Source organism: Dermacentor albipictus, chromosome 1 (assembly GCF_038994185.2).
Source record: "Dermacentor albipictus isolate Rhodes 1998 colony chromosome 1, USDA_Dalb.pri_finalv2, whole genome shotgun sequence".
Taxonomy (NCBI): Eukaryota; Metazoa; Arthropoda; class Arachnida; order Ixodida; family Ixodidae; genus Dermacentor; species Dermacentor albipictus.
Genome location: NC_091821.1, coordinates 108121680 through 108148622, shown reverse-complemented (window position 1 = coordinate 108148622; position 26943 = coordinate 108121680). Strand labels below are relative to the sequence as shown.

Genomic DNA, 26943 nt, shown 5'->3' with positions numbered 1-26943 from the left:
TAAGCTTGAACGGCGCAACACATATCCGGCACTATGAATAGGAATGCACGGATCAGGCATTGTGAGATCGGCGAAGTTTACTCTCTTTCGGTGGCATGTAATAGTCGTGACAAGCAGTCATCGATCGCTACGACGCATCCCTCGTAATTTGTCAAAAAAGTAGAGCGGGAGGGCGACGCTAGTTGCATATATTTTTTATTACTTTTATGCTCTTACCTCTCTATCTTCTTAAAAATATACATAACTATGAAAGGGGCCGAATGTTATATTGCAGTACGTGATTTCCTGCTCTGTCAGTGACCTACGTGCTGCTTCGGCTTTATAATCCAACTGTAACGAAACTTCGGGCAGTAACCGCAGCACCATCAGGACCTGTGGCAGCAGTTAATGTATCCTGAATAGATGTCGAAGATACGGGCTTCCTACCTCGTAAGGTTGCACGAAATAAACGGCGATTCAAGAAGATTTAAAGGTCTATTCACGAGCGATTGCTTTATTATTTATCGCGGTATGTAGAGAGTAAAGCAAGGGAAACAGACGGCCAAAGTTGGGTGATTGATTTTCCCATTTCCTTGCAAAAAACAGGTTGCACTTTTGTCCACTTACCCTGCACTTTCGTGTGCCGTCAACACTATTCAAGGTGTTCCTTGTCACCTTTCGAGCTTTCGGAATAGGTAAGCGCCTTCCCTTAGTTATATCGTAATCTTTAAAAATTGTCATGCATTGTGTGCATGGATATGAGCTATAAAGAAAAATTGCGAACCTTTGTTAATAAAGCATCTGTATCACTCATTCTCATTCGCACTCATTCACCTAAGTCAATCAATCGATCGATCGCTCAACCAATTAATTAATTAGTTAATTAATTAATTAATCAAATGGTAAGAGTCAAGGATCACGGCAGTCCGCGACATCGCAGCCATCCCTATATTTCACGAGGGTTGCAATGTGGGCTTGTTGGTAATGCATCTTGAAGGGGAGTACGGCAGCGCTGTGTGTGTCCCTATGTGTCTTCTTTTGGCCCGTCTTTTAATCGCGCTACCGTACTCCCCTTGAAGATCCCTATAGTTCTACGGGCGCCGTTGTTCTACCATCTCAATCGGTTGTCATCAAGTTCAAGACTTCACACGTAACGACATCTACAGGTTCTGAACTGGCCGCTCTTCGCGCTGCTGTCGAATATATTGAAAAAGAACCGCCCAACAAATGGGCAATATTTTGTGACTCGAAAGCAGACCTCCAGAGCTTGCGAAGTTTACGACGTGGCAATTATGAACAGCTGGTGTCACAAATCAACGAAACCTGCCATTGCGCATCTGAAAGAGGACATGATATCATATTTCAGTGGCTGCCGGGACATTGTGGCATCGTTGGTAATCACCTCGCCGATGACGCTGCCCGACGTGCCCAGGCTGGCTCACCGACACTCCTTATATATACCTTTATCCAGAGTCGACGCTGCAAGAGAGCTTCGCAGTCTCGCTCGTGCAATCACGTTAGGTTGCTGGCATACACCACAGAACTCTAAGTGTCGTTTACACAGCCTCGACCCATCACTGAAACTTACATTACCAGCGAATCTTCCACGACGTGACGCAACACTGCTGTGTCGGCTGTGGGTAGGAGTAGCATTCACCAACTCCTACAGCTACCGTATTGGAATGGCGGATTCACCAATGTGCGCTAAGTGCAAGTGTGAAGAGACCATCAGTCACCTTCTGTGCCACTGTTCTCGCTTCGATAATCAACGTGAGGCTCTCCAGTGTGCCTTAAATAGACTGGATGACAGGCCATTTACGGAAGCGAAGATCTTGGGAGCCTGGCCTCACAGTTCATTGGCCCAGAAAGCCGTTCGAGCGCTTTTTCGCTACCTGAGGGCAACAGACTTGAGTGCCCGACTATAGACATCCAACACTTAAGTTCTCTCTCTTCCTCTTTCACTCCCCATTCCCCTCCCCATGTGTAGGGTAGCAAACTGGACTCAGTCTGGTTAACCTCCCTGCCTTTCCGTCTTCCCTTCTCTCTCTCTCTCTCTCTCTCTATATATATATATATATAGTGCCCCAATGCGCGATTTTCACGTGGTCCGACTAAATGTGGAACCTAATAAAGCGGGACAGATTCCTTTAATAGAAATAGCTGCTGTATGGCATATTCCCCAGAGGACCGCGCCTACATGTAGCGCCTACATCGAAGCCTCGATGAGTAGCAGCTTCTTCCTTCTCGAGTGGAGAGCGTGAGAAATAGCACTCTGCCGGAATTAATTTCAAGGTCTCCAGATTTGGAGACCGGCGCTCAACCTAGTTAGCGAGTTAGCAAAACGAATATAGGACATTCCGGAAGCAGCGGAGGTACAGTCAAGCATGTTGTTGAGCTAGTTGGCGCATAGCTAAATGCAAGGTGTCAAAGAGCAGCAAAGAACGAGTATTACAGGACTCCGGTCCCTATATACAGTGGGATCTTTTTCTACGTTGTGTCGTTTATCGTCGTTACTTCCTTCCGTGCAATACTTATTCGTTGCTCTCCATGAAAATCTTAGCGTCTGTCCTTTCTTTTTTGTGCGTGTCTATTCTACGGCACATTTTCTTACTTGAGAAAAGACACATTCTCTGCCAGACCGTGATTTTAGCATCCAGCTCGCGTGGTTTGATAGACTGCGATCCACGTTCAATTTCATGAAAGCGATGAGAATTAAAGTATCTGCATTAGAATAACAGCACTTCCGTGGTCATGGAATCGCTAGTAATTAGGCCACTTGTACTGCGTGCAGCATGCGTGCGTAGAAAGATTACAGAACATCGTAAAAGAAATGTGGTTGCTATTTCCCAATTGTTTCATATTTCTATCACGTAAGACATATACGAGCTTCTCTGAGCATCACCTTTTCTCCCCATTGCCACCCCCTTACCTCCTTCTGCACCCAGGTAGGCTGACGTGCCAACGTTCGTGATGGTAGGGAAAAATCAAAGTCTCTCACTCTCCCCCTAATCTCCCACCTGCCTCATTTCCCCCAATGCCCCCATTTCGCCTCAACGTGAGAATCGATGTCTGTTTTGGCTTTACTCGCATGACTTTCGGTTCTTGACTGGTAAGCCATGGATCAATTCGTGTCATATTCGTCGCCATCTCACATACTCCCCAGGCGACTTTCGTTTTTCTTCTCAGTTGTTTCGTTCCTTGACTTACACCTCTAGTCATTTACTGGCGCAAAGTGTAGTGCCGCGGCACCCTGTTCCTTCGCGAGGAGGGTCGCAGTCGTGCGAACATTCGTTACTCTCCCTCTAATGGCTTTTTAGCCGGCGTGCACTACACTCTTTCCCACCCCCATTCCTAAGTCCAACTTCCATATCCTAAAGCAAAGACTACCATATCGCAAGGTATTGCTCATCTTGCCAGCTCTGAACCCTTACCCTCCCTGGTGGCGCAGTGGCTTTGGCGTTGCGCCGCTAAGCCCGGGGGAGCGGGATTGAATCATGGCCGCGGCGGCCGCGTTTTGATGGGGGCGAAATGTAAAAACGCCCGTGTATCGTGCGTTATGTGCACGTTAAAGAACTCCAGGTGGTCGAAATTAATCCAAACCCCCCGCTAAGGCGTGCCTCATAATCATATCGTGATTGTGGCAGTGCGGTCAAATATACTGTCAGCACGTAAAACTTTCAGATTTATTTATTTATTTATTTATTTATTTATTTATTTATTTATTTATTTATTTATTTATTTCACACTACCGCAGGCCAGATTGGCCCAAACAGGAGGGGCATGAAAACAGAAATCATAACAGCACGTACATGCCAAAAAAATACATTGCATGTGACATACAACAGAATAACAAATTAAAAGATGACAGAGCAGAAACGAAAGCAATGAATATTGAAATTCCTCATAAGCAAATTGTTTCCTTTCTACTGAAGAAACAAACTTTGAAGGGCCTGTTCCACGTCAGGAGAACGAAAAACCGATTCAGGAAGCGTGTTCCAATCAGCTATTGTTTAAGGCAAGAAACTGTGCTTAAATGAGTTTGTTTTAGCAAAAATAGGCTGTCCTGAGTGTTCCCTATTATGGCGGGTCCTTCGAGTAGTGGGCTGCCTGAGGAATGAGGGGGGTGCAACGCTAGGCTCTCCAGCCAAAATTTTTTGAAGGAAGGAAATGCGGTTCAGTTTACTATGTGTACTAAGCAACGGGATATTATCGTCCTTCATAAGCTGTGTTGGGGAGCCTTTTAGGTATATGTACTTTTCCGTGTGATGTCCTCTTCCCGATATGAATTCTGTGGCGCGATTTCTACACCCCTTACCTGCAATTTATGACCTGCGGCACAATATTACTGTACGACATCACTCGCTGTGCACCACCTGACTTTAACCGAAACTCAGCTAGCCAGTATCCCGCTGATAACGGCAACAACGTGCATTCGAACAGAGGACGCTGTCACCGACTTGTTGACAGCGAACTCTGATCCTTCCAGCTCGCGGTGACAAAGAAACGAACTGGTGCGAACAGCGAAGGGGACAGCGCGTCTACAGGAGGCCATCCAGCGACGGCCTGCCAGCAGCAGCAGCTTAAAACGACCTCCAGCACCTCCGACTCGATTTCTTTGGCTCGCCACCGATAGCATCAGCAGCACTCACCAGCGTGCGGGGAAATTGCCAGTGACAGATACGCCCTCACGTGTATGACAGGGCGGTTTCGCGTTTCCGGGGTTGACAAAAGAAAAATGGACGAGTAAAGGCTTCGCGACATCCGACGCCGCTCGGAGGAGATGTAACGGCCGCAAGTTAGGGCAGCCCGCGGGTGCCGAGGTTGGAGTCTGGCGGTCGCGCACGAACACGTGAGCCCAAAATGACGATCAAAGCACGCGATCGAGTTATCCCTGCCTCTGCCGAAATGGTCGGAGCCGTGCCGCAGCGTGGCCCCGGCACCAAAATTGATTCGCCCGCGTGTGGTGGCACGGTGTCGCATCATTTTCGTGATTCATTTTCCAAAGGACAGCACAGCGAGGCCTGGCACTGAATCTACTACTTGTTTTCTGATCCTCTCTCTATCTCTTATGTTTATTTAACGTGGAAACAGAATAGGAAAAAATTGACGTCTCACGCAGCCGGTGCACCCCTCGAGCAAAAGCTTTCTTTTTTTTTAGTTTCTCTAAATTAATTTCTTGTTCCTTCTTATTTTGTTGTTGTTTTTCACCTTCGAATCAGAATACGATAGGCCGCATTTAACAAACACAAGGGTGCTTGTGACGAACAAAACAATGATTTTAATATATAAATTCAATAAATACCCTGTTATGTCGTATCATGTGTCGAGGCATAAATTATGCTGAACAGTCTATAATTACCAGTGGCCTATAGCGCGATTCCGTCTCTTCATCTGAGTTACTCGTCGCGCCGGACATAACATGTGCGAGAAATCACAACGTATATTTAGAAAATTCAATAAATGTAACTAATCAAGTCATAACATAATCACTGCAGTGCTTACGTACAACTGAAGAGTTCAAGCTGTATGTTATAGAATGCATGCGCGTTTTCAGAATGGATCCCAAGACAGGCGTCCTTCCCCAAACTTTGTAATCAAGACGCTGACGTCCTCGAGCCCTCAGCCTATCAAAAGCAAAGTTTTTAGGGAAAATCTGTCGTGGAATACCAGTGCATGCTGCTGACTGTTTAATTGCACGCTTTAACTTGTCTTGCGGGCAATGCCGGCTTCCTGAATTATATTCTGCTCAAGCGCGGAATTGCACAGCCACGAGCGCTAAAAAAAAGATTGGAGCGTTAACAATACTTGTTTACATTGGTAAGTCTAATACTTGTAACTACTGCGTGTAAATATCTGTTTTAACCCCCATTCCCCCTTTTCCCCTATACAGCAAACACCAGTTGCTTACTTTAATTTAGGCCTTTATATGACATTTTGTATGGTTCTACGACATTACTGTTCTGCTTAAGGCAGCTCCTGTCTTACCGAAACGCTATACTCGCATCGCGCCGCCCGCACACTGCATGCGAGGACCAGGGTTGCATTGCTCTTGCGCGTGAAATCCGGCGCATACCCCTATATTTCCTGACGGCCACTCAAAAGATAACCTTGTGAATACTAAGCACCGCATTTCTGTCAAAACGACAGAGAATAAGAATACCGAGCTCAGCACCGAACCTTCTGGTCTTGGCGATTTGCGATTCCTAGTGAATGGACTGTTCTTTCCGGTTCTTTCCCCGTGCGTGCGTGGGTGCGTGTGTGTGTGTGTGTGTGTGTGTGTGTGTGTGTGTGTGTGTGTGTGTGTGTGTGTGTGTGTGCGCGTGCGTGCGCGCGTGTGCGCGTGTGCGTGTGCGTACGTGTGTGCGTGTGTGTGTATGTGTGTGCATGCGCGCGCGTGTGTGTGTATGTGTGTGTGCATGCGCGCGCGCGTGTGTGTGTGCGTGCGTGTGTGTGTGTATGTATGCGTGTGCGTGCGTGCGTGTGTGTGTGTGCGTGTGTGCGTGTATGTGTGTGTGCATGGGCGCGCGCGTGTGTGTGTGCGTGTGCGTGCGTGTGCGTGTGTGAGTGTGTATGCGTGTGCGTGCGTGCGCACGTGTGTGTGTGTGCGTGTGTGTGCGTGTGTGTGTATGTATGTGTGCATGCGCGCGCGTGTGTGTGCGTGTGCGTGCGTGAGTGAGTGAGTGTGTGTGTGTGTGTGTGCATGTGTGTGTGCGTGCGTGCGTGCGTGTGTGTGTGTGTGTGTGTGTGTGTGTGTGTGTGTGTGTGTGTGTGTGTGTGTGTGTGTGTGTGCGCGCGTGTGTGTGTGCGTGCGCACGCGCGCGTGTGAAATTTCGGTGCCGTGGATTTACTATACGAAGCTTATTCACGCTGGATACTTTTTCCAGTTCTCGAGCTTCACTGTCTTGAGGAAGAAATAGGTTGACTTCTTCGCGCGTATTAATGTGCTGGAATTGAGTCAACAATCTTAATGCAGCAACTTTTGTTTCAATGGAACAATAAAAGACATACTGAGCAAGGACAAGAACAAGGGGATGGATTCAAAAAGCTTTTCTTTCGTAAGAACTATTTGTCATTCATGATTACGATGGGCTGAGTTTTAAACGGGCGAAAAATAGAAAGTAGGGGAACACGGACGCCGACGGACGAAGCGACGTTGCACGACGTCTGTCCGCGCCCGTGACCATTCCTTTGTAGTTTTCGCAGTCTGAAGCTCAGCGCAACGTAATCATGAACGTGCCACCAACTAGCTCCTTTCATCTCTCTACTTAATGTTTGCCATTTCCCGTCCGCCCTCGCTAGTGATGTGTAGGACACCGCGATTGGCTGACGCATGCTCTTACGAACAGTTCTAGCGTGGGATGAGGAGGAAATAAAGAGAGAAGGCAGGGGTGTTAGCGAGACATGTGTCTGGTTAAGAATATTTTTGTGGATATGGGCCAAGATCTAAATTGTCCTTGTGTTGAACCAGAGCACAAGTGGTTCTAAAGTGCAGTAACAAAGTGCCCAAAGTGAAGCGCAGATGTCTCTCGGCTGCGTCTGCAGGTTCCTAAAGCTCAATGCTGTTTCATTTGCACGATTCCTGCTGCTGTGCCGCCATCTTCGCCATTTATGGCGAGACGGTCATTGCCTCGCTTACATAAAACTGAAATAGGGAAATTAGCAGTCTTATGACGTCGGCGTCTCAGTATAAATATTATAAAAATGTTCTCGATAGATCCACACGCTGCTTTTGCACAGATTACATTCGCGATGAAAAGTTTGGAGACCAAATGTGCCGGGACATTTATTTTTTATTTTTCGCAGCCTGGGCATTCCGGCTGAAATCAAGAGCGCACACGTTCGTGCGCATGTTTATAGAATACAATCTGTTCAACCGATTCCAGGGCGCGGTGCTGGTGTAGTGTTCCCCAAACTTTTGATCCCGACTGTACGTTTACTGTTTTGCTGGCACTGGTGAAATTTGAAGTGTATTTGCCGTCTCTCTCATTCCTTGAGAGCAACTATCTTTATTTGTAATATAACGACAACATTAGTGACTCTAAGTCCGCTATACGAAATTTCGCAAAAGGCCGCATCCCCGCAATCACAAACTTCCTCCTCTTTAAAAACTCCTACCCGCCCCCCGTCCAGCTCATATGGGTACCGACGCAATCCTCCCCTCCAGATAACGACGCATCCTACCGTACCGCATGAGGATTCATCAGCCGAGCCCCGGATCAGCCGACGCTATAGGATCGGTGAGGGACCGTACGGTATCCTATCAGGAAATAGCGCAACACTACCGCCTAAACCAGGCCTCTTACCCACCAGCGTATAATTCCCTTTTAGAGTAGCTTGGAGGCCACTCCAAACCAATACCTATCCGAACGGCATAGCATTTTCTCACTACAATCACGAACTAAACTCCGACAATTGCGCTCATTGTCAGCAGAAAGCTGATCCGTTTTATAAATTATGGGCTTGCCCTAAGGACACGCTCTTGGGGATCCCAATATCTAATCGTGAGAAGTGGGAAGCCGCGTTCGCAGCTCCGATTCAGACCTCCAGGTCCGCGTCATTCAGAGGCTGAGGCAGCCTCCAGTGCCCAAGGGCTCCTCGACGCGTAGCTTGGACAACCGCAACCTTTGACTTCTTTTTGAGTAAAGTTTCCACTCACTCACTCACTCACTCACTCACTCACTCACTCACTCACTCACTCACTCACTCACTCACTCACTCACTCACTCACTCACTCACTCACTCACTCACTCACTCATTCACTCACTCACTCACTCACTCACTCACCACTCACTCACTCACTCACTCACTCACTCACTCACTCACTCACTCACTCACTCACTCACTCACTCACTCACTCACTCACTCACAATATCTCGTATCTATTCAGCATGTGGCGCATGAAGCTACGGTCTCAATTCTTATTTTATTAGCCAACAAAGACACCAAATCCAATATAATGGCTTTGACTAAAAAGATAATGCTTCTGATCACGTACAGTTTATTACTCAAAGACTAAATCAGGGGCTCTCAAGTTGGCGATAAGACGATAGCTTCGGGATGAGGCGCAACTGAAGTCACTGCACTTGAAAGTTCCCTTCCCGCAATTACGTACTTTTCTGGTGTAAATTTGAGTGAATCGTCTGTTGAGACTTTTTTTTTCTCAAATCCATTCCTTCGCTTTATCCTTCAATCACAATGGAGGGGTTTTTCCTTCGCACTTCTAGAAATATGATCTATATGGCCTAAATTAATGACCCCGTGCAGACCGATTACAGTTACAGTTAAGTGTATCCGATGGCTATGTTCAAAAATGCGAAAATGAAACGCTGTGAAGTTTTCATCCGTGATTACATGACCTCACTCTAGTGGTCACTGGTTGTAAAAGCATGCATTTGGGAGATTTTCTGCCTCGCGGTTTTTTCTTACTCACATTGTGCTGTTTCCGCTAATTTGGGCCTCTCGATCGATTCGCAATTCGCGATTTCAACTAGTTTTCTGTTTGTATTGCGTAGTAGACTAGCTAACATCTTTAGTCTGGTTGTCTGGTGTAAGTCGCTGTGAAAGGGCACGGCATTGGTCTGGTTAGTTCTCTTGGAAGGGGTGCAAACAGCACAAAGAATAAGGGTGGAAATAAGAAAGACACGGCAGTCGCTGTGTGGTGTTTTTCTTGACTGTGTCCTTGTTTTTTGCCATTCCCACGCCTTCCATCTAAGTCGTTGGTTAGTTAACCGCACTGGGGCGGATGTATTACTCCATTAACTGCCATGGTTAACAACAGCATTACGATTAAAGCTATATAGGCAATCTTATGTAGGTCTATAGGGTAACCTTGACTTAAACAGAAATGCATATACCTTTCTTATTGCAATGGCTGATAGCGCCGAGTGCAATGCCTGCGGTGTCGGGGAAACTATAGAACATCTATTGTGCTACTTCCCATCTTTTGAAAATGAAAGACATGACCTCTGCACAGCTCTCAATCAGTTAGATAGAAAACTGTTCGCCTTGAACAAGATCTTGGTACCGTGGCCTCGCATATCACAGCTACAAAAAGCCACAAAAGCGCTGCTGCGATATTTGAAAGCTACCGGATTGAGTCACCGTTTGTGATCCGGACTGAGTGGCCGAATGATATCGCCAGTAGACTCTCACTTCTTCTTTTAATGTTTCCGTCCACTTTTCCTTTTCCCCAGTGTAGGGTAGCCAACCGGGCTGAGTCCTAGTTAGCCTCCCTACCTTTCATTAATCATTTACTCTCTCTCTCTCTCTAAACAGTACTTTGTAAAATGAGGCTGCAAGGAGAGACCTCATAACGTACCGCTTTAAACAGGGACATACCAACTTTTTTTTTACGTTCTGTATGAATCTGCACGAAATTCTCCGATATTCTTCTTTGCTTAAGCATTAATTCGGCTTACCGTCTCCAAGCAATAAGTGGGCTACCAGAGGTGCCATGTGCAGTGTTTAGGTAAACGAACGTTTCAGCATTCTGCCCCATCAGAGCGCGGCCTCCGCGGCTGAAAATCAAACCCACTGAATGGCACATGGCTATACTGAGTGTTACGTTTCGCCTACGACGCGCGGTAAAGCCAGCGCGGATGCAACGTACGCCGGAGCTTCGTTTAAAGCGGCGGACATTTTGGCCCGTTCGGAGCGGCCGCGACGCATCCCCGCCGAGCGCGTCCCGGCATGTTCAGTGCCACGTGTCTTTGTGTGTGCGTGTGTGTGTGTGTGCCCACGCTTGTCAAAGCGCGGCAGCCGGGGAGAGGAGCTCCCCCAGTGTGAAGCGAGGAGGTCTGACCGGCGCCGGCCCGGCTGATGCGTCACCTCCTTGTCCCAACGTGTCTCTCAGTCCGTCCGTCGCCGCTGTCACGTGGTGTCGTTCCGTGACCTTCCTTCTTGCCCGCGACGCCAAGAGTATAAGAGCAGCTGCCCCCGGACGCCAAGAGAGAGGCTCCGATTTCTTCTGTTGAATAACGTGCTCTCCCGTCTCTCTACTTCGGTCGACCTGACCGCCCGCTCTTTGCGATGCTAGAATAAACAAGTTGTTCTGTTAGCAGTCGCCTCATGCTTTGCTGGGACCTTCGGATGCTTCCAGTGTGCCCCAGGCCGCCAGGCCAACGCTACCCTTGGGGCTTGCGACCCATTTGCAACAACGGGCGCCAGCGGTCCGATTGCAATAACGGGTGTCAGCACTGAGGTTCCAACAGCCGGTGGCAGCGCTGAGATTCCAACAGCCGGTGCCATCGGTGCGGTTCAAACATGAGCCAAAACAGCGGGTCTCTGACATTCTTCGATGGTGTACTAGTACGCTGCTACTTAGATGATTAGCTTTGGAAAAGGAAACACTAAACGGGAATATTAGGTTAGGCTGTTTTAGCAGCTTACGCTTGTGGAGTAGCGAAGCAGCCAAAGTCTTGGCGTGACAGGAAGGTTTGGTAAGCCAGAAAAAAACGCAGAAACAAAAGACGGGTGGCGACGACTGACACCCTGACTCCTGGAGCAATGTGCCATGATGTGGATTTCGAGAGCGTCGAAAAGCTGCATGCTTAGTTAACGAAGGACTTAGCACAAAATCGGGAAGTCATCTTACACGCAAAACGGCCCCGATACGATAAACACTTCGAAATTTGTGATGTCACACTGACAGTGAGGTTTCTGAGCAAAATCTAATAAATAAGTGTGGTCTCCACTTTCTCTAGTAATAAGCAACCTTTATTTTTTATTTTTCCCCATATGAATCTAGCTATGACTTTTAAAGAATACTTTCCCAGCCTAAACTATTCCGCTGTGGAAAGATGGAAACAGTACCGCTGAACTGTGGTAGAAAATGAAAGTCTTCACACTGGGAGCATTAGAGACCTTCGCACAAAATAAGCTAGCAGAGTCAAGCATGTAAGCATTATAAAATAGCGCGAGTGCTTGTGGCACATTATACTGCACTCTCTCTTGGAATGTCCCCAGCGTGCTCCTTTTCCGAGTTTCGCAATAAAAGCAAGAAATGCCTCCAAGTAAAGGAAGACGTAGTACTTGATTCATTAGTCATAATCAAGTATTCTGTTCTGCTCAGTGTTGTCGGACTGGAAATAATTATTCTTCATTGTTTTTAATTGTTACTCCTTGATGTATTCTACTGGACTTTTTAACATCTGTTCCTTTTTTTCGTACGATGAAGCTGCTCCAGCTCAAAAACAAGAAGCATTTGATGTTAATTATCTCCTCATATGGAACTTTAATGCATTATTGGATTATGTGTACTCGTGTTTATCCGTCCGTGTGTGCATATACATGTTTGTTAGTGTGTGTTTACTGAAGACAGTCTTTTACAAAGCAAGAAGCCAGCGAAAGAGATGTGTGCTAAAGTAGTGGGTGTGCGTATCGGTCGGCGGAGCGTAAAAAAGAAATACCTTGACGTTGCAATTAACGCGTGCCGAGTCCCTCGACAGTTGCTTTCTTCTTTTCGTTGTTATAATCACCACAACCATTCTCGCTGACTCTTTTTGAGAAACAGAAGCCCTTGACGGTATACAAGGCGCGCTTCTAAAGCATCATTCCGAGAAATCAGAAAGCGCGAATAAACAAGAGAGAGAGAGAAAACAAAAATCTGTTTTGTGCAATGTTGTAAAAACGCTCGCTCAGTGCTCATCCCTACGGTATACGGTTTCGAATGCACCACAGAAAAATATAAACGTAGAAAGCGCTTGCAGGAATCACTACTGGCCATAGGGATCCAGTTGCGGCACGGCCTTGGACAATTTCTGTTACGCTGGACTACGAGGAAAGTCGCGCAACTGATGCCAACTTCTCCGGCCTCTTTCCTGCGCCTGAAAGAAGTGCTTTTTTGGCCAACCTGTACAGACGTAACGGTGCTTCCATGTATGTTTAATGACGCCAGACGAGCCAAGTTACGAGAAGTGCGCTTACAGAGGTGCTTTTTTTTTCGTTCTTCTTGCTTTTTCTCTCTCAGTTGCAGACGCTTCCGTACGTTATGGAGGAGAATTATGGTGTTTCCCCACGACAGCCCCCTCCTCATCCCCCTTCGTATCTTTTTTTAACCCGGTCTTAGGGCAGTGTCCGCATTTGAGCCAGAGAAAAGGAGTTCTCCGATACCGAGGAAAAGACACTGAAGTTAGGCTTCACGCTTCTGTTTTCGACGCTTATGCCTCGGTTGAGAAACATCCTAGAGCAGATTTTGTTTCCATAGAAGTTTTTTATGGTGTATCATGAGACAACAATGTTGCTTTAGCTCAAAGTAGCATTGGCCAAGCGACTCACAGTTCTGTCGCCTTACCACATACACTCTCTCGCGATGGGTGCTTGTTTCATTTTCATGCAGTAAGGAATTCGCTCTGTGAGAGAAGAATGTCACTTACTTTGCAAGAAATATTACAAAAGTTGATAGTCATTGTGGTTGCCGTCAGATTTAGCAGCAAAGCGAATGACCCTCAATTTAGTAAACGGTAGAGAGGACCTATGATACATAAGCGCTTGAGGACCAGTACACCGTAGGTTGTCACACAAAATCACTGTATGACAGTTAGCCCGTATATTTCATCGATGTTGTAATTAAGAAGAAGAAGAAAGCTACAGAAACACCAGAGAGGGGATAACTTCAATTAAGGCCTTGATGCACGTGAGCCCTATGCTGGCGCAACACTGTTGAGAACCGCAAAGGCTCAGGTGCGTTGCCAGCCTGAGTCGACATCTTAACCCTCGGTATGTTTTTTTTTTTTTTCTGGCAGAGGACCACGTCAGCAGGTCTTAAAGTGAGCACAGAAATCAGATAAGCGCGCTCGGCTCAACTCTAAGTTGTTATAGCGTAATGCTTCGTTTCACGCGAACTGAATCATGCTCTTGGTCTAAAGGCCACAAAGTAGTGTTTTCGCCAAGTTCAATCTAAGAACGGTCGTTTGAGTTTAGTTGACATGTCGGCAAAGATTATTGTCCGCAAAACGAACTACATTGTCAAAATAAAAAAAAATGGCTGTGGCTTAGGTAAGGTTAAGCCCAGGATGCGAAGCATACTAGCCTTTATTTTAGTTGTTGAACCACTGTTTAGCCTGGTGAACTGCTGTTGCTTGGCTATATTTGGTTCGGCTAGACGAAGAAACAACTCATGCGTTACTCTGCTTCGCCTTCAAGAGTGGAACGCGACAGCGTTCCCGTCGACCCGCCAAGGGGTGTAAGACAATGAGCTACAGCGCAGCGACTACGCGCCCCGCATTGGACGCGGTGAGCGTCGAGCAACGCAGCGTTCGGCGCGGCAACGAAATGTGCGCCTGAGCAAGCGACGCACGCCTGAGCCTTAGAAACAGCTCGTTTCTAAGGCAACACCGCATTCACTAGAGGCGCTTTTGTACCGCTTTGAAGCATCGTACTCGTGGCTCAGTGGTAGCGTCTCCGTCTCACACTCCGGCGACCCTGGTTCGATTCCCACCCAGCCCATCTTGCAAGAGTTGAGCCAAAGCCACTTCTCCTCTGTCGTGACGTCACGGTGTCACGTGGTATTGAAGGCGACACCGCCGCGCCTGAGGAGCTGGGTTGAGCTCTCGTAATATGCTTCGCATAAAATAGAAATAAGAAGGTTTACGCTTTAGGACACGGTTTTCTTCATTTAGTACAGCGTCCATGTTGAAGTGTAATTGATTTCAAGAGGTGAACATTAGCTTGGCATTCTTCGAGCTTTCAATGTCTCCATTCCGTCACCCTGCAGTTTCTGCGTTGTGTAAGGAGCATTCAGAGTGCTGCTGCAGAGACGCGAAGGGGAAATTCGCCCGGCGACCGCTCTGCCAATGAATGCAGGCTACGTTCGTGTGAATGGGCTCCATGACAACGCCACCAGTGCGTGTGTACCCACGAGCACGCCATTTTCAGATCAGACATCGCTCACTTTGCTGATTGCTTCCCTGTCGCGCTAGCATTCCGTCTTTTCCCCACCTAGCGATAATCTTCCACAACTCGCAGTCTTTTCAGAAACTGACGCACGCTATCTGTTTCTCCGATTGATCGGCAGTTTGATTGTAAGCCTTCATCAACGAATCTCGTACTTTAGTCTACGTCGAGTGGGTCGATGTGTCCTTGTAGCAATTGATGCCTTGTAACGCAGAACATGCAGTGCTAGTGACAGAGTCGCCAGTGCTCAGACATATCTATCGTTGTCATAGCTGTCGCCGAGATACAGGAAAAGGTTAAACGCGTTAATTCCCCCACCGTCGCCGCACTAGTCGACAAGATATTGTTACGGTAATATTCAACTAATGGAGCGTCAACAGTGGAATTTGAGGGCAGGTCCGTAATAGCAGCGTCACCGCCGGTAGCTGCAGCCGTAAGTTTCCAGAAGTAAAGCGCCGGGAGTAGGACGGGGACGGGGGAACGGCGTGAGGAAGGTCAACGAGGAGGTAGGCGTCGTGGTGAAGGCGAGCGGCTGTACTTTGCGGCGGTCGCAGTGTTCTCGGCAGATGTTTCTGGTTCAACTTGGGTTTATACCTCGTGCTGGCTTCGAGGTGAATAGCGGAAGCTGGAGAAGCTTGTTTGAGGAGGCGCGGGCCGAGGACTTCGGCAATACCGCGAAATGTGTCCGACACGTCCACATCGGAAGCAAATTGGCTTGTCGTCAGGCGGCCTCCGCGCATTCGGATCGCGATAATTGGGAGTAGGACAATGGAGTTGGAGACGGTTGAAGGTGGCCGAAGGGGAAATGTCAGAACTATTCACCGAACAGATGGTTTGAATGTCCACGTTTGCGAGGTCTTGACGAACAACGGATCGTATAAGCGATATGGTCGGTCAGGGAGCACGGGGCTCCCTTCGCATGAAATGTGTGGGCGATGAGGCTTCGATTTCACGTTGATCGATTCGGGTGATAGTCTCCGACGTTGAAGGCTGTGTCACTATACAAACGTCCTCATACGTTGAAGCCGCTGCCATGTTCGGAAGGCCGGTGAAGTTGTGGGCAATGCATCGGCTTTTAGCATCTTCGAAGCGTCGGTATTCAGCAATAATCTCGTTAATTGTCGAATAGTCTTTTAACACAATCATTTCAAACGCATCATCGTCGATTCATTTCAGTACGTGCGCGACCTTATCGGCTTCTGTCATCTTGGAGTCAACTTTTCGGCAAAAGGGCAGCACATCATGAATGTACATCAGGTACGAATCGGTAGACGTCTGCACACGCAAGGCAAGTTCTGTTTTGGCGGCACGCTGGCAGCCTGCAAGTTGGCCGCGCAACTCGCGTTTTGTCTTACATACGCTACATCTTGTGGGCTACTCTTCGTTGTTATCGAACCAGGCCTTCTACTTCCCTGTAGATAAAATATTTCGTTTGCCACAATCATTGTCGGGTCCCACCTGTAATGTGAGCTTACGCACTCATAGAGTCTAATCCAGTCGTCGACGTCGTCGCCATCAGCACCGGAAAAGGTCCCAGGATTACGGGGTGGAGCCAGGATGATGGCTGGCATGGCATATCGTGCAAGAGCGTGATTATAGTAGCTAAACCGTTGAATATTCGCTTCAGATGTCCGTTTTTAACACTTCCGTGACCACTATAGTAACAGCTGGCGTGGTGCTGCCAGTTACCAAGTACGTGCGTATCACGCTAGCATAGCGTGAATGACGCACTAGACGCTAATTTTCTATGATGGCCCTCCAATATCTTGGACAAAGGTGCATCGGTACGAGGTCGAGAGCTATAACCGCCGTAGCACATGGCAAAATATTAATTTATGTGCTTAAACACGTACGTAAAAGAGGGTCTACGCGTATAACAGGAAGGGCGAATTTTTCGTATAAGTGAAGATTACATACAAGATCAGTGGCTTTATAAGTATAATTAAAAAAGAAAGCTCTCATTTGGCCGGCGAAAACAATCAATTTCAGGTACCACCTAACATGACGCAATGGTCAAGGTCGAAGTCACGAGAAACAACATTTGGTCGAAAACAACTTAGAGATATAAGAAGGAAAAAGCCCTCGACAGAGCGCTGCTAGATCCCCAATTAGGTCATTTAGCACTAACAAAAGAGAAACCACTTAAACATACGCTACTAGCAACACAAAAGCTAGAGTAGAGAAAAAGTAAGTCAAGAAATTACAACACAATGACATGCTATTCATAATTGCAGGGAGTGAAAGGAGGGAAAGACATACTCAACTACTTAAGAGAAACCACTTAAGCACGTGTTACCAGCTGGTAACAGACGGAGTTCGGCTATTGCAGTCTACTATTTTAACCCGATACCGATAATGGCCCCGTATTGTAGAAGATCCGGCGCCGGCGTACCGCGTCCCGTGTCCAGTGTCGACCATCCTGTGAGCCATAAATCATTCCGAACCATGCATACCCACCCACGCAGGCACTCCTAGTAACGTAGATGCGTCATTGAACTAACTGAATTTATCAACGCACGATGCGTTAGAAAAATCGTAAAGTACGACTTACACCCAACCTACGCACATGATAGCGTCGGATTGTAATTTGAATTTACGAGAAAACAAAATTCTGTTACACGGAAACTCAAACCCCTTTTCCAGCGTTTCTAAGATTCACAGATCGGCGCGCCCGGTTCCTTGCAACACCGTCGCGATGCCACCCACCTCCGCGTATCCCTGTCCCACGCAAAAGGCTGCGTCTCTACCAGAGAGCTCGCCTCCGTGCATAGCGTTCGCCACCAGCGTTTCCCGCTAAATATTACGGCTACATAAGCTGCAGTTGCCGGGAAGCGTGAGAAGCAGTCCGAGATATTTTAATGCTATGGCGTTGCACTCTTACAGGCGAAGCTTAAGCGTCCTCCGAATATTTTCACAAAAGTAAAACAAAATAAAGATAATTTGGGAACTTTTTGCGGAAGGAGTAGGAGGTAAGGGTATGGGCGTGTTCTTGTCTTGTGATCCTTAAAAGAAATGTATTAATACGATGAGATCCTTCTATTCTTTCATCCGTGACTTTCAACTGCATTAAGTTTGCCCGACTCTTTAGAGTAAGCATACGGGTCAGTTAAACGAACCAGCGAGTTGGTTCGCGTGGCGCCGCACGCAGAGCTAATGCAATTTTACCAAAACGCACATAATGCGCGACTAGCGCACTGAAAGAAACTGCGTCGGTTCTAACTCGTGTACGCGTCGTGAGCGCCACTGTAGTCACCTCCTCGGCCAACGCAGCACGGCGGTCTCTCGGAAGTGACATGCAGCGAATATTGCAAGAATATTGGTATGTATATAGTTGTTTATTTAGCAATTGATGGGTATTAAACAACCCCCAGCAACGCGTGCGCTATGAGACACGTTGAAGGGGAAGGTCCCGGTTTCATTTCCACCACCTAGGTTTCGTTAACGCCCACCTGCATATAAGTACATGAGCGATTTTGCATGTATCGTCCATTAGAACCGCCCTAATCTGGAATGAAACGCATGACCTTGTCCTTGGCAGCAAAGCCCCATTAGTCACTGCCTCAATGATGACTGGAGCTTTGAAAAGAGCACTCCAGTCTGCATGTAGAAGCACAGTCTCATTGTAACTTTTGAGCTCTTCAAGAAATAAAGCTTTTCTGCTTGCGATGCATCGTGCGCAAAAAAAAAAAAAAGCGGCTCATGGACACGGTTAATGAAAGTCCCCATTTATTTTTGAAATGAGCAGTTCGCCTCTTGAGTTTACCTTAAAAAAAAATCGAAGCCGCATAGCGTAGCGTATATGTATATTGAAGCTGTGTGTACCCGCCATGGTTGCTTAGTGGCTAGGCTGTTGGGCTGCTAAGCACGAGTTCGCGGGATTCAATCCAGGCCATGACGGCCGCATTTCGATGGAGGTGAAATGCCAGAACACCCGTGTACTTAGATTTAGGTGGACGTTGAAGAACTCCAGGTGGTTCAAATTAATCCGGCGTCTCCCACTACGGCGTGCCCCAGAATCGGATCAAGGTTTTGGCACGTAAATTAAATTTTTTTCAAGCGTTGTGCACCGTGATACTTGCTTTCACGCTGGCGATTGACGCAAAAGTAGACGCACGCGCACGCATTCCCTGGCGCACAGCTTTCGGGTGACTGAGAACCGCTCCAGTGACGCTGACGTCGTTTCCCCACCTATGCCGATGAAAATATAAGGACTCTGTTCTTTTTTCGATTGGAGGAAAACAAAAACCACAGAGACGTCGCAGACTGCACAAAAGAAACATATACGGGGTAACAGAAACGAATAACGAATACATAAAGCTTTTTTTTCTTTTATTGACTAGTAGGCATACTTACAAGATTAGAGGTTCAACTAACCTGATGACGTGAAGAAAATCTAAGTATTAAAACACTTAGATCAGCCAGCACGAGAGATCAACCTCCAAGGCAGCCCACGAGGGTCAAAGGTTTCGTACTATCGGCCTGTGCTTGGCGTATTTATATTCACGCTGCTTCTGTGCTGGTTCACTCGTTAGCATAACTGTACTAGATGTGTGATCTCCGATGTTTTTCATGCTTTTCTTTTTTCATTCCCTCTATTAGGAGGAGTAGCCGGCACACCCTAATGGCGCCAACATCTATGTGTGTATGATGTGTGCGAGGGCGAATTAGAAGGTCCTTGCCCCTATTTTTTATTAGCCGAAATAGGGAACATACAGGTAATTACAAATATAACGTAGTGTTCTACGTACCTTACACCATTTTTTCGCACAGTCTCCACACAGGTTCAGACATTTGTCCCATCGCAGCACTAAATTTGAGGTGTCCCTGTCGTCAGTCAGCGACGCACGCGGCCTTCCCGAACGCTCATTGTCACGCAAGTATTCACAGCCTTTTACGAACTCGCAACGCCACCACCTCACACTCGCAGAGCGAGACACCTTTCCCCAAACGTGGGCTGCATTTCCCTGTAGATTTTGATGGGCGTTCGTCTCTTGCTTCGTAGAAAACGAATCAAACTTCGTTGCTCGTACGACATGGACGTGTGAAGCACAACCGCCATCTTCAACAACTGACAGCAGCGCCGTGCCGTGGAGCTAGCGGCAGATAAGGCCGCGCCGGTCCAAGAAAGGTCCCCCGCTGGGAATGGATATGTTGAGTTGGCATTTACAGTCGTAATTTGGCTTAAATAAAAAGGGGGGAGCGGGCAAATACTTTCTGATCCTCCCTCGTGTTCTATATACCGGGCGCCACGATTAACTAAGTCAAGGTTTTAAAAACACGTCCGTCTATCATATGAAGAAGCGACTAAAAGTATATTGTGGGCAACACTAGTGAAGCAAGATGCTCCACCTTTCTTGCATTTTGTCTAATTGCATGATTAGTTGTGGCTTCTCAAGCCCAGAATTTAAAAAAAAAAAACGTTCCCAATGGGAAAGTTGTGCAGCGTCCCAGAATGGTTTTTACTCTGGATTTTTCACTTTTCACCTATTCCGCAGTAATCACGCCGCGAGACAGAAGTCTGAAGCATTAGGCCGGCACCGATGAAGAAGAGGTAGAATTTGCTCCTCGACATCTTGGCTGCTGTTAGTCTTGTGCTGCTCTCCTTATACTTGTAGATATTTGTAAATATACGTTTTTGTGCAACATTTCGTTCCTTGTGATAAAGGGAGCCTACTAAATATGAAGAAAAAAGGACACCTTGCCCACAGTCATCGCTATGCCATTGAACATGCGTCCAATGAACGAATTCTGTTTTTTACCTAGTGCACAGCCACCGATATAGTGCAGCGACGCAGTCGTTGGCTTTGAAACTCACGCCACCGATTGGTTTCTGTTGCGCGCACTAAAGCAACAGGCGCGGTGGTTGATGATAGAGGTTTACTTTTTACTCAAAGGTTTACTGTCTGCTTTGGATGCCGGAGTTTGTGGATTCGAAACCACCTGCCGCCGATTGTCAACCAGGTCAAAAAAAGGGCACAAGCGACCCCCAATCTGACAATCGACTTTCGTTCCTGGGTGAACCGCTTGGGGAGCAGCCCGTGTCATACTTAAGCCGGTCGAAACCCTTTGGGCACCAAGAAACCTCGATGAGGGTCTGCACTCTGGTAGCAGCCTTGGGGCCTTAGGTAGCACACGAGGGTTTATTGGCACGTTGCCTACTCCTAAGAGCGCGTACTGAGTGGCGCCTGCGTTTTAATGGTGCTCCACATCGGCCGCCATAGTCATGAATGGCGCTGGCTAACACTCTCAGGCATAGGTTGTAAATGCGCCTGCTGTAATACCCAATAAAGTGGACGGAGCTGTCACCCTAACTCAATCGCTATAGAGCATCGCACACGTCATGCGGAGGTCAGTGGTTCGGCTCCCATCAGCGACAAAGCTGTGCATTGTCCGACTTTCACTTGCATTTTCCTTTATTAAGAATATGTTATTGATTGCAAATTTATCCCTCATTTTAATGTATTTGTGCAGAAAACAATACTAGAGTCATTTATCACTATGTTTCCTTCCATGGCCTCCTAAACTGTTGAATCGCCCTTTCTCTCTCTCTCTCTCTTATATATATACATATATATATATATATATATATATATATATATATATATATATATATATATATATATATATATAAGAGAGAGAGAGAGACACGTATATATATACACGCGCGTGTGTCTGTGTGTGTGTGTGTGTGTGCGCGTGCGCGCGCGCGCGCGTGCATGCATTAGTTACGCTGTCCTCTGCCGCGAGCGCCAGAACTCTCTTGCCGCGAAGCACCTGAATTATTCCGCGGCAGCAGTGCAGGCATCATCACTAAGCATTAACGGGCGGTCGGTGGTATGACGAGGACCGACAATTGAGTAAGTATAAACTCTATAATGTTCAGCCTGTCCACGTGCACGACATAAAAAATGTCCAGCTCACAATTGTCACAGGGATGTGCGAAACAGTTACACTGCTAATTGCAATGCGTGAAGGTGCTGCTTCCAAAAGAAAGAAGAACGCGCATTGGACGTGCGCAGGTAAGCGCGGTAGTGCAGGAGCAAATTTAGACACCGGCCAGGGTTCGCAAGACTGCACTCACTTTTAGGGCGTCTACCATCTCGACGGATACCTTTGTTTCGGTTTACGGGCCCGTGAACTCCTAACTACACGACGTCCAGACTTGTACTTAAATGTTCCTAGTCATTTGCGCAATCAACCAGTGGATGGTGTGGTGAGTCTTCTGAGCTGTGCCTGGCAATCCTGATGAGCACGACAGTTTTGGCCAAGTTCAGCAGTATCAGAGGAATGCAATATGTGCTCGTCCAATTCATCTTGCGTCATGCGTGCCGTTGACTGCGGGATATTAAGAAAGTTCATAGAGAGGGGGGAGGGGGGTAGGCATGCTTAGTGTGCCCTGTACGCGCGGTGCATAAGCACCCCGCTTCGGCTTTAGTTGAGTTACTGAAGGTTGCTCGGACGCGATATACATGAAATCCGAAGCTCGGAAGGCGGGAGACAGATGTACGCAGCTGTTGTTGCGTGGTCGCGTTAGGTTTCCGGCTTTTGAGAGTTTCTAAATGTGGCAAACTGCCTGCCAAGGAGTGCGTGTTGCTTACAGAGGACAAATGTTGTGCGCTCGTTGTCTGGCAGACGCGGCGCAAGTACCGCTCGACTGCGCACTCGGAACAACGTGAGACGACTGGGCCACCCTGGCTGCTTTCTGCTAATGCGGCTGGCTACCAACTGCGCCTCACAGCAGCTCTCGTGCTCTGCTGCGCGCGTTGATCCAACGTGCGTCAGCTTCCGCGGCGCCGCAGCTGCCGTCCGGTCATCAACGCTCGGTGCACAAGTGTTCCAGGCGGCGCTAGACCAAGGCGTTCTTGATCGCGCGCGTAAATTCATTCTACGTGCGCCGAACAACAGGGCTCAAGTCGTGCGGGTTCTGTTGCGCGCTGAGTGCATTAGCATATTCAATTAGAGCTACTGTGCGCTGCAGGCTGGCCAGGACATTAGTCGAGTGCCGCCTCGGACGGAGCGCCGCTGATTTCGTGCCTCCTGTCACGGGCATTTCCAACTAACCGGCTCCCTCCCGAGGCGCGTTCTCTCCAAGCGGGCAGAGGACCGTTTTGTGGGTGTGTTGTTTTCACGTGTACGCTATTCATCTAAAGCTCAGCAGGATTCGACGCAACTACCGCCAGGTGCAGTTTATATACCGACAACACTCGTACACGCTGTTGCTCCCTATGCTGAACACCGAATATCTGAGCCGTGAAAGCGAACGATTTGGTGTTTATATCCTCTTTTCTTTCTTTTGCTATCGCAGAAACAACGGATAAATAAGAGCTCATTAAGGTTGAATAATCTTCAAACCAAGAGAAAATGTGTGCCTAAAGAAAATATGGTGTGCTCCAAAGTAGTTACGCCACCGTTTGTGCTGCATTATACTATATGGCAGGTAAATTTAGCCGCTCATTCCGAGCTGAACGATATAATTTGGCCAACTTTAATTTTGGAAGTGAACACCAAGAAAAATTTTCAGCACTATGAATATTTCGTTATACGCAGTACAAGTGATGTCGTTACAAATAAGCGGTAAATATAGCTAAATTATGCCATTGCTATAGCTGTCCACTGCTTCAAATTTTATGAAAAGGTTTTATGATTACTTTTACGTTTTGCTTTCTTGTGGTGTAAATTTCGTTCAGTTCATAGCGATTGCACGACTTGACATTGCAGCCATGGAATAACGGGTAAATGTTTGCACGAAGGGCGACTTTGTGAGGAATATCCAGTTACGTCTCTGGATGGTCATTTCTCTAAAAATCGAACGAGCATGGTACAGTGTTGTCAATATATATGAAAAATATGTGAAAAAGCAAAGAGAGGGGGGGGGGGGGGGTTAACCCGCTTGTTATGACTTTGTCTTGTATTAACTAGGTTTGTATTGGTTATATTGCCGCATATTAATATATTTTTGTTTCGATTTGTCTGTTTTGGTAAACTTTGCAACAAATTTAGCATGCACCCATTTAAATGAGTTACAACAGTTCGTCGACTGAAACCATTTTTGTTGCAGGTGGATAAATTGTGCCACACACCACTGCTCGAAATTGGATACCGCCTAAGCATGTCTTCCACAAATGCTTTATCGTCGGGCATGGCCTTCTTTCAGGTTTCCCTAAAGCACTCTGCATCTTTGCAAAACTCTGCAGCCTGTAACAAACTTTCGCCAGACAAACTATGCGTTTGATAACTTCACAATCGCACTCGTCAAAAAACATGACAAAGACTCAAAATATTGAACCCGACCGCAAAAAGCCTTAAGAAATGTTCGTAATTCAGGATATGTGTTCATCGTGCTGGCACACATGACAATGACAACACAGGCACCACTATGGTTACTGGATACGTGGATATTACATCTAGTAAACCAAGTAAGCTCTTGGTCGCGATGCGTGCATGACATAGTTGACCATGCGCCGAATGCTAAACTCACCTACTTCATAGCTTTTGAAGTTTGGCATCAGCGTTACGTAAATATGTTTACCAGGATAATGAATTAGTTTATTTATTGTTGCTTTCCGACATAATCTGTTTCTTACCGACGAGCCCCCTGAATAATAATAAAAAAAAATCAAATGAGACTATAACGCAAACCTTTGGCTATAGACTGTATGTTTCGCCACATCAAGAGTAATAAGGCGGACAAGCCCGCTTTACAGGAGAAAAAAAAGAATGACCGCCGTGTTTTGAACAGTCTTATGATAGAGCACGAGATCACGCGTGCCGCAGAGCGACATCTTTTGTGCTGCATCAGGCACACTTGTCACGTAATCTAGCTAGCTGTGTTAATTATAATTTGTAATTCAAAGTGCCCCGAGCTCAGCGTCGGCCTCGCGCAGCCTGCTCGCGCATTCTGTCACACTCGTGTCACCTCATTCGCGCTTCAGCGGCAGCGTGCCAATTAACTCGCCCGACATGTCATCGGACGTCCCGTGGTTGGCGCGTCACAGGCCGACGTGTGCCGCGGCGACGTGCAGCGCGCTCCTCACGTGCCGCGGCCGCGCAGCCTGCAGCCCGGCCGAGCGGTTGCCGAGGGCAGGCTGCGCCGGCCCCGCACGCGGCCTCGACGGCGGTTCACTTGTGGCGCGCGCGCGCGGCATCGCGACGTGGGTCGCCGGCAGCACTTCGCCGGCCGCTTCGTGACACGCCTGCCAGCTGCCGTGACCGGCTTGCCCGTGGACACGTCTACTCACGGCTTTCGGTGCGCTGCGTCTGTGCTCTCCTGTCGTATTTGGGCGGCATGCCTTTCTAGCCTGGCCGTCAGCTTGGTCCGACCACCATCCTCCCCCTGCGCGACCCGAGCTCTCCCCGCGCATGCGCACTGCGCGGCTCTTAGGCGCTTCACGGAGCAGCACTGTTGCCGCTACCAGCGCTTCTCCGCGTCCGCGCGCCGCCCCAACCGAAGCGCCGCCGGCGCGCGGCTGCCGCCCGAAGGGGAGCAAGCCTCGCCTCCCCTGCCAGAAAGCGGGAGAGAGGGAAGAAGAAGACTGAAGGCGCCACCGGCTCCCTCCTCTTCGGGACGCGAAACACACCCTGGGGTGCTTTCGGGCAGCGGGGCAACAGTTGCGCTGCACGGGCGTGCGCTTGTCCGTCCAGTGTGGGCGTTTTTCTGAAAGGGTCCTGCGTTGAGTAATTGCTCAGACCGGGCCCTGTCGAAGGCTGCGAAAGGGAACGGGACAATGGGGAAACTTTTCAAAACGACGGCGCGATCGAGGCCCTGTTCTCTCCTGCCGGCCGGCATGGCTACGCGAGCTACTGAAAGCCCAAGGAGACGCAGCGACACAAAAGAACCATCCTCCACAAGTCCACTGTTTATTGCGTTGCGACGAGCGCTCTTATTTTTTCCTGCTTCTTTTTCTTGACTCCCTTCGTCCTCGTCACTTCAGAACTGACAACAAGAAAATGTTGAAGACGAGGCAGCAGAAGGAACACTCAAATCAAATCCTGGCAAAAGCTGCTGAAGCAGGGCTTTCTCGTGGACGTTAAGATAAGGCGGCTCTAAACAGCTGAGCGCTGCTCTTTGTAGCTATAGCGGACAGGTGCAGGGCTGCTTCGGGATCAGGTCGTCAGATTTTCTTTTCTTCAAGCTTCATGTACTTTCATTAATTTTATGTTGAGTCGTTGGGTCGTTTTGCGTTGTTTGTAGTTTTGTTGATGTTACTTTTGCGCTAAGTGTACTCCTATTGAGCCCTTTCAGTTTGTCTTTCTTCACTTATCTTCTTCACAACACTACTGTGTGGGTCGCCCTCGTTCAGTGGATACACAATTCTGGTGAAGATGACTGCTTTGGGGATTGGCGGTGTCTACAAATTTAATTGCGATAAAATCTGTCCTTCCAGAAGTGCTCCTAAATGAAGGTACCCGGTCTATACACGAAGCACCAACCAGTTCTGTACTCTTATTTGTGAGTGCGTCTTCTGTCTTTTTCTGCCTCTCTACATTTCTTTACAAACGACTGACGATGATATCAAGTCGGTGGAGGTCGTGTGATATTGGCTGTGAGTCTAGGGTTTCGCAAAAGAAACAAGACCAGCTGGTGAAGATGAGAGGCCAGATTGTCTGGCATCCCATGCGGGTGCTGAACGTGCAAATTTTGATAGGGAAGGGGCTAATAGCAAGACGCCTTTAGGCTCTCAAACACCATTCGCCTATATTTGTTCCTCGGGCTCACGACGGGGCCCGTTCACTCACTGCGAGTTTTTTTTTTTTTTTTTGCACAGTACCGAGTTCGTTTTTTTTCGTCATTGGAAAGAACTCCTTTCGTGGCAGAAAGTAAACAGAAACGCTCACCTAGGGCAAACAACCCTAATATTTGCTGTAGTATCAAAGTCAGCGCATCACAATTGCGCTTTTGTGAACGTTTGCGCATGTCGCACACACACGACACGCTGCGAGGAGTAGAGCGGAGACAGACATGCACGCGCTTCCAAATTGGGACAAGTCCGATAATTGCTTTCTGCGGGGAGCAGCGAATGTGACAGGTCTCGATGGTATCGCGCGCGCGCAGCGCGCACTTCTGCGGCCACC

At 47.8% G+C, this 26943-nt stretch overlaps 1 protein-coding gene across 1 annotated transcript in view; it reads right to left on the bottom strand.

Annotated features, from left to right (window-relative positions):
* The window catches only part of LOC135907701 (uncharacterized), a 198862-nt gene extending 173660 nt beyond the window's left edge, over positions 1 to 25202 (bottom strand). Inside the window, exon 1 of the mRNA XM_065439409.1 lies at positions 25110 to 25202. Coding sequence (XP_065295481.1) covers positions 25110 to 25158 — 49 coding nt within the window. The 5' untranslated portion in view covers positions 25159 to 25202. The remainder of the gene's footprint in view (positions 1 to 25109) is intronic.
* Positions 25203 to 26943: the final 1741 nt, after the last annotated feature.